This window comes from Triticum urartu, chromosome 7 (genome assembly GCF_003073215.2).
Source record: "Triticum urartu cultivar G1812 chromosome 7, Tu2.1, whole genome shotgun sequence".
Taxonomy (NCBI): domain Eukaryota; kingdom Viridiplantae; phylum Streptophyta; class Magnoliopsida; order Poales; family Poaceae; genus Triticum; species Triticum urartu.
The window spans coordinates 664015753-664024484 of NC_053028.1; the positions used below are offsets into that span (position 1 = coordinate 664015753).

Here is an 8732-nt window from a genome sequence, read left to right on the forward strand (position 1 = left end):
TGCTACTAACATCTTTCAACACAATTTTCTCTAGGAACATATCAAAATAAACACAGGGAAGCAACAACGCGAGCTATTGATCTACAACATAATTTGCAAAATACTACCAGGACTAAGTTCATGATAAATTTAAAGTTCAATTAATCATATTACTTAAGAACTCCCACTTAGAAAGACATCCCTCTAATCTTCTAAGTGATCACGTGATCCAAATCAACTAAACCATGTCCGATCATCACATGAGATGGAGTAGTTTCAATGGTGAACATCACTATGTTGATCATATCTACTATATGATTCATGCTCGACCTTTCGGTCTCCGTGTTCCGAGGCCATATCTGTATATGCTTGGCTCGTCAAGTATAACCTGAGTATTCCGCGTGTGCAACTGTTTTGCACCCGTTGTATTTGAATGTAGAGCCTATCACACCCGATCATCACGTGGTGTCTCAGCACGAAGAACTTTCACAACGGTGCATACTCAGGAAGAACACTTCTTGATAATTAGTGAGAGATCATCTAAAAATGCTACCGACAATCAAAGCAAGATAAGATGCATAAAAGATAAACATCACATGCAATCAATATAAGTGATATGATATGGCCATCATCATCTTGTGCTTGTGATCTCCATCTTCAAAGCACCGTCGTGATCACCATCGTCACCGGCGCGACACCTTGATCACCATCGTAGCATCGTTGTCGTCTCGCCAATCTTATGCTTCCAGGACTATCGCTACCGCTTAGTGATAAAGTAAAGCATTACAGCGCAATTGCATTGCATACAATAAAGCGACAACCATATGGCTCCTGTCAGTTGCCGATAACTTGGTTACAAAACATGATCATCTCATACAGTAAAATTTAGCATCATGTCTTGACCATATCACATCACAACATGCCCTGCAAAAACAAGTTAGACGTCCTCTACTTTGTTGTTGCAAGTTTTACGTGGCTGCTACAGGCTTAAGCAAGAACCAATCTTACCTACGCATCAAAACCACAACGATAGTTTGTCAAGTTGGTGCTGTTTTAACCATCGCAAGGACCGGGCGTAGCCACACTCGGTTCAACTAAAGTTGGAGAAACTGTCACCCGCTAGCCACCTTTGTGCAAAACACGTCGGGAGAACCGGTCTCGCGTAAGCGTACGCGTAATGTCGGTCCGGGCCGCTTCGTCCAACAATACCGCCGAACCAAAGTATGACATGCTGGTAAGCAGTATGACTTATATCGCCCACAACTCACTTGTGTTCTACTCGTGCATATAACATCAACACATAAAACCTAGGCTCGGATGCCACTCTTGGGGAACGTAGTAATTTCAAAAAATTTCCTACGCACACGCAAGATATGGTGATGCATAGCAACGAGAGGGGAGAGTGTGATCTACGTACCCTTGTAGACCGACAGCGGAAGCGTTAGCACAACGCAGTTGATGTAGTCGTACGTCTTCACGGCCCGACCGATCAAGCACCGAAACTACGGCACCTTCGAGTTTTAGCACACGTTCAGCTCGATGACGATCCCCAGACTCCGATCCAGCAAAGTGTCGGGGAAGAGTTCCGTCAGCACGACGGCGTGGTGACGATCTTGATGTTCTACCGTCGCAGGGCTTCGCCTAAGCACCGCTACAATATTATCGAGGATTATGGTGGAAGGGGGCACCGCACACGGCTAAGAATATGATCACGTGGATCAACTTGTGTGTCTAGGGGTGCCCCCTGCCCCCGTATATAAAGGATCAAGGGGAGGAGGCCGGCCCTAGGAGGGGCGCGCCAGGGAGTAGGATTCCTACTCCTAGCTGGAGTAGGTTTCCTCCTTTCCTAGTCCAACTAGAAGGGGGGAAAGGGGGGAAGAGGGGAAGGAAGGGAGAGAGGGGCCGCGCCCCAAACCCCTTGTCCAATTCGGACTGGGCTTGGGAGGGGCGCGCGCCACCTCCTAGTCCTTTCCACTAAGGCTCATTAAGGCCCATTGCTTCTTCCTCGTATTCCCGTAACTCCCCGGTACCTTCGAAAATACCCGAATCACTCCGAACCTTTCCGATGTCCGAATATAGTCGTCCAATATATCGATTTTTACGTCTCGACCATTTCGAGACTCCTCGTCATATCCTCGATCTCATCCAGGACTCCGAACTCCTTCGGTACATCAAAACTCATAAACTCATAATATAACTGTCATCGAAACCTTAAGCGTGCGGACCCTACGGGTTCGAGAACAATGTAGACATGACCGAGACACGTCTCCGGTCAATAACCAATAGCGGAACCTGGATGCTCATATTGGCTCCCACATATTCTACGAAGATCTTTATCGGTCAGACCGCATAACAACATACGTTGTTCCCTTTGTCATCGGTATGTTACTTGCCCGAGATTCGATCATCGGTATCTTAATACCTAGTTCAATCTCGTTATCGGCAAGTCTCTTTACTCGTTTCATAATACATCATCTTGCAACTAACTTATTAGTTGTAATGCTTGCAAGGCTTATGTGATGTGTACTACCGAGAGGGCCCAGAGATACCTCTCCGACAATTGGAGTGACAAATCCTAATCTCGAAATACGCCAACCCAACATTCACCTTTGGAGACACCTGTAGAGCTCCTTTATAATCACCCAGTTACGTTGTGACGTTTGGTAGCACACAAAGTGTTCCTCCGGTAAACGGGAGTTGCATAATCTCATAGTCATAGGAACATGTATAAGTCATGAAGAAAGCAATAGCAACATACGAAACGATCGAGTGCTAAGCTAACGGAATGGGTCAAGTCAATCACATCATTCTTCTAATGATGTGATCCCGCTAATCACAACTCTTTTGTTCATGGTTAGAAAACATAACCATCTTCGATTAACGAGCTAGTCTAGTAGAGGCATACTAGTGACACTCTGTTTGTCTATGTATTCACACATGTATTATGTTTTCGGTTAATACAATTCTAGCATGAATAATAAACATTTATCATGATATAAGGAAATAAATAATAACTTTATTATTGCCTCTAGGGCATATTTCCTTTAATTCGGACATCGGAAAGGTTCCGAGTGATTCGGGTATTTTCGGAGGTACCGGGAAGTTACGGGAATACGAGGAAGAAGCAATGGGCCTTAGTGGGAAGGACCAGGAGGTGGCGCGCGCCCCTCCCAAGCCCAGTCCGAATTGGACAAGGGGTTTAGGGCGCGGCCCCTCTCCCTTCCTTCCCCTCTTCCCCCCTTTCCCCCCTTCTCCTAGTTGGACTAGGAAAGGAGGAAACCTACTCCAACTAGGAGTAGGAATCCTACTCCCCTGGCGCGCCCCTCCTAGGGCGGCCTCCTCCCCCCTTGCTCCTTTATATACGGGGCAGGGGGACACCCCATGGACACACAAGTTGATCCTCGTGATCATTTTCTTAGCCGTGTGCGGTGCCCCCTTCCATCATACTCCTCGATAATATTGTAGCGGTGCTTAGGCGAAGCCCTGCGACGGTAGAACATCAAGATTGTCACCACTCCGTCGTGCTGACGGAACTCTTCCCCGACACTTTGCTGGATCGGAGTCCGGGGATCGTCATCGAGCTGAACGTGTGCTAAAACTCGGAGGTGTCGTAGTTTCGCTGCTTGATCGGTCGGGCCGTGAAGACGTACGACTACATCAACCGTGTTGTCATAACGCTTCCGCTGATGGTCTACGAGGGTACGTAGACAACACTCTCCCCTCTCGTTGCTATGCATCACCATGATCTTGCGTGTGCGTAGGAAATTTTTGAAATTACTACGTTTCCCAACATTTCCTTCACCACAGACATGGTAACTCGCAAACACCGCGGTAAATTTGTCCCGAAAAAATAGTTGTTGAAAATGTACCACTGTAACTCATGTGTAAATAACATGATAGTAGACACACATCTGAGCTGATAACTTACTTAGCCCAGGCTTGGTAACTATTTGCACGAAAAAAAGTCACCAGGACATATCAACATAGGATCTAGTTTGGTAAGTCTCGTCGCAACTGATTTTTTATGTGAAAGCATTTTTTTATCAGACCAGCACTTTGACCTACACCACATTTTAAAGTTTTGAAATATGTAGAATAAAGGATGCATCCATTTTCCCCCTTCTAATGTATGCATCCATGTGCATGTGAAGAGAAAATTACAAGAACTATCTTTTATGTCCCAGTAAGTTATGTATAAATAACATGATAACTTATATACAGACGCATGATAACTTGTGTAGCACACGCGTGATAACTTTTGACCCGAAAAAATATCGTCGAAACAAAACATGGGATCTAGTTTCGAAGGTCTCGTCGAGACGAATCTTTTATGGGAAAACAGTTTTTTAATCGGACCAACGGGTTGAGCTACGAAATATTTTAAATTTTCACATTGGAAATAATCTTTGATGACATCATCAATTTCGTTTTTTTCTGCACGTATATGATTAGTAGCTGCTAATTAACTGCTAATGGATAGTGGACACGCACAGAAAAAAGAAAAAAAATAAGATGAAGCTAATGCATGCATGCAAGCTAGGGAGGAATCGTGCGGATCTGTTGCTTAATTTCAGTACGTGTGGAAGTTAGCACTGTCCTAATTAAATATAACAATTCGTATGTCTTTTTAATTTTGATTCTCATGCTATCTATCCTAGTTTTCTTCAACAAATTTCCGTAGCAACGCGAGGTATCCTCTAGTTTTGAAAATATTTATTGTATATTAAGAAAATGTTCACCGTATGTTAACAAAAATTTAAGATGATTTCTATATTGCACATAAAAAACCAAATCCACAATAGGGAAGAGAAAAGTCAAGAAGCCTCTAATGACAAGCATAAGGGAAAGGAAGAAAGAAAGACACGCCAACTTGAGATTCTTTGGCATCATCATCACAAAGAAGATATTCCGGATTTTTCTTAATTGGTATCTTCAAGGCAAATTGACCCAATTCAGTGGATGATAAAGTTTTGAACTTCTTTTTCTAATATTCATTGAAATTTTGTGTGCTTCCGGTTGAGTCGTACGAGATGAAATTTTCATATACGGTTAATGTAAATGTTTTAAAGTAAACTCACTAAAATATCTTATAAAACCGGAGTAGTACTATTTTACAACAAAGTATGGGGATTTACACTAGTAGTATTAAGAAGACATGCATTGTGTTTGTGTCGTGATGTATGTCTAATTGTCAATGGACTGCCCCTTGCATAGGAAATTTCATAGGTAACATTTCAAATAGTACTACTGTAGCACCGTAGGAGTTTCCGATTATTTTACTTTTTCCCAAACAGGCCAGTGCAGCTGTTTCCATACAATCTCTTTCCACAAAAATAGGAGTGTTATATCATGAATAAATGTCTTTCCAAATTGTGCAACAAAGCAATCCGAATCCTTGTGGAGGTCCGTCTGGTCTGGGTTCCATCAGCTTCGTTAAATATGGAGCAGGTCTGCAGGTGGCCACAGCAGCGATCATATCGTCCAGTCGTCCCGCAGAAACTTGCGACGATGCCGCCGTCGCTACGAAAGGACGTGGCCTTGTTCCAGTCCGAGCTTAGATGCGTCCAGGTTGCCATCCTCTGCTGCGACGAACTCGAGGAGCCCGACGTCCAGACCATCATCTGGGCCGACCAGCTCCGCGACCTAGCCTACGACATTGAGGACTGGCTCAGCCTCGTGGACGACGGCACCCACGACGCCGACACCGGCACCTCCTCTCGGTTCACCCGGTGGTTCCGCCGCGGCGTCCGAAGGCTCACCACCGTCCCCGACCGCCTCGTCATCGCCACCGAGCCGCGGGAACTCTGGAGGCGCGTCCTCGAGGTGGCCGAGCGGCGGAAGCGCTACAGCTACACCCTAATCCTAGGCCCGCAGATCGGCAGGGCGGGGTCCCATTACGCCGACCCACGGCTCATCACGAGCCACGCCGACAGCGCGAGTCTCGTCGGCATGGATGGGCCGCGGAGCGAGGTGGTGGAGATGGTTACTGCGGCGGGCTCGGACGGGCTGAAGGTGGTGTCCATCGTCGGCATGGCCGGCTCCGGGAAGACCACGCTTGCCAGGGAGGTGTATGGGCTGGTCGGTGAGGGGTTCGATTGCCGCGCGTCCGTACGGGCCGGCCGGAGCTCCGACATTGCCAAGGTGCTCGGCGATATGCTATTCCAAGTGGACCGCGCGTACAGAGGGCGAGCTGTTGGTGCCTATTATGTAGATATGTTGATTAGTGAGCTGGCGGATTATTTCAAAGACAAGAGGTACGCTCTTGCACTTGCCCTACACATCATCTAATTAATCATCGATAAAACATCACATAGTCATGTTTCCTCTTGGTTGACATACATTTATGCTCTCTCACTGATCACTTCCTTTGGATCATTGTCATTAAATAGGTATCTTGTCATGGTTGACGATGTATGGAGTGTTCAAGATTGGGAGATCATCAACGAGTGTTTTCCAGAGAACAATCTCGGTAGTCGGATAATCACCACGACAAGAATTGAGGCCGTTGCGAACGCCGCAGGTGACCGTGTTTATAGGACTCGCCTTCTCGGTGAAGCCGACGCCGAAGCATTGTTTTCCAGAACAATTTTTGGCAGTGTGGGTCGGTGCCCTCCCCATTTCAAGGATGTTTCAGCTCAGATCATGAGAAAGTGTGGGGGTTTGCCGCTCGCTATAGTGAGCGTGGGTGGCTTGTTAGCCAGCAAGGCGCACACAAGAGATGAGTTTGAGCGGTCTGGCCTGAAATGGCGGGAAAATTCAGAGCTAGAAGGGATGACACAAATCATCAAACTTAGCTACAACGATCTTCCTCCTCATCTCAGGCCATGCCTGTTGCATCTAAGCATATTTCCTGACAACCATGAGATTGAAATAGAGCGTCTTGCGAGGCGACTAACTGCAGAAGGGCTCATTAGTGAATGTTGTTACAGAGATATGGAGGAAACAGCGACAGACTACATATATGAGCTCATTGACAGAAACTTAATCCAGCCATCACGGCTGAACCATGATGGCACCCATCGGAGCTGCATTGTTCATCCAGTAATACATGATTTCATCGTGTGCATGTCCACAGAAGATAATTTTGTTGCTCTGGCTCATGCTCAACAGAAATTTGTCCCACGTGGCTATCGCACCATCCGACATATGTCTTTGTTGAACAGTGGTAAATATGACCAGGCTGCTGCACAAATCGATGGGGCGAAAGTTTCTCGTGCTCGCTCCATCACCGTATTTGCTCACACCGGTGGCATGCCTCGTCTGAATTATCTCAGTGTGCTACGAGTTCTGGACCTCGAAGACTGTGAAGGTCCACTGTGCCTCGATGGTCTCTGCGGATTGCTGCTACTGAGGTACTTGAACCTCAAGGGAACAGATGTCAGCAAGCTCCCAGCAAAGATTGGGGAGCTAAGATGCCTAGAGACACTGGATGTGAGATCCACAAAGGTAAAGGAGCTACCTCCCAGCATTCTCAAGATGGAAATGCTAAAGCATTTGCTTGCTGGGAATGCGAGGTTGCCGACTGGGATAGGCATGTTGAGGTCAGTGCTGACAGTTTCGTGCAGCAATATTGGGATGAGCGCCGATGCAGATATCCTTCAAGAGCTCGGTGAAATGGCAAGTTTGAGGGAACTGGAACTATTTTGTAATCTTACACAGATGTCTGAAGATCAGAAACAAGTTACATTTTCGAGTGATGGATTTAAGAGTCTTAGGAAGCTTTCCATTCGATGCAACTCGCCATCAGTGACCTTCATGACCGGCGCTCTATCGAAGGTTCGAGTGCTTGAGTTGAAGTTGGAACAACGCGTTTTGGAGAAGTCAAGAGGTGTGTATGGCATAGAGCATCTGTCACACTTGAAGCGCATGCTCATGGAGTTTTCACAGCATGATGCGGGTGCTGCAGCAGCAATGGCTGTAGTCAGGAAGGTTGTTGAGACGGTCCACCCTAGCTGTGAAGTGATCACCGTGAACATTGATAACTAGCGAGAGCCACGAATTGAGTCTTGGAGCATTGTGCGCATTTGATTCCGAGCAAGCATGAGGCAGTGAATGTTCATTGCAAAATACTTCAGTAAATTGATGCTCTTATATATGATTGTGTAGTGAGTTAGTTTTTGAATAACTGATGTCCCTAGGCATTATCATTCGTCAAATAAAATGTGTGATCTTTTCTGCCATTTTTTCCTTGCTTCTAGCCCATGAGTACATGTCATCATGCTTTACAGTAATTGCTAAAGTGTTCGTGAGGCTCAAAGCCGTTCTTGTAATTGTGTACATCAGAAAATACTCCGGGAGAGAATATTTAGAAGTATACTAATACATCAGAAAATCCCTCTCTGAAGAAACTGTCAAATTTAAGTAACTGGTAGAATGCCCGTGCGTTGTCACGGGCTTTTAAAATTTTTAGTGGTTGCATATACAAACATAATGCCTGTCAAATTTCACATGTGTAGAAAAGATATTCCGGGATGACATAATAATGTTGATTGGTTCTATTTATCATGGCAGCTTTATCTCTTCCATTGGTTCTAAATTTTCTAAACGCACACATCTTATTTCTCACTCCCCACCAATAAGATAGAATTTGCTCTTCCTTCACCCTCTTTTACCTTGGTCTACTCCTTGCTCTAGCTTTGGTATCATCACTCTAATACGTCCATACAGTTCATTGTGACATGATAAGCTAGCTCTTACTATGCTTGTCATCTGTTATTTCTATGGATAGGTAACACTCATATGTAGGTGTTTGT

General features: G+C 45.6%; 1 protein-coding gene across 1 annotated transcript; it reads left to right on the top strand.

Annotated features, from left to right (window-relative positions):
- The first annotated feature begins 5487 nt into the window (after nucleotides 1–5487).
- LOC125519338 (disease resistance protein RGA5-like) lies at nucleotides 5488–7965 on the top strand. The gene is made up of 2 exons (XM_048684179.1): nucleotides 5488–6233; nucleotides 6369–7965. Exons 1-2 carry the CDS (start codon nucleotides 5488–5490, stop codon nucleotides 7963–7965), a joined length of 2343 nt encoding a protein of 780 aa, XP_048540136.1.
- Nucleotides 7966–8732: the final 767 nt, after the last annotated feature.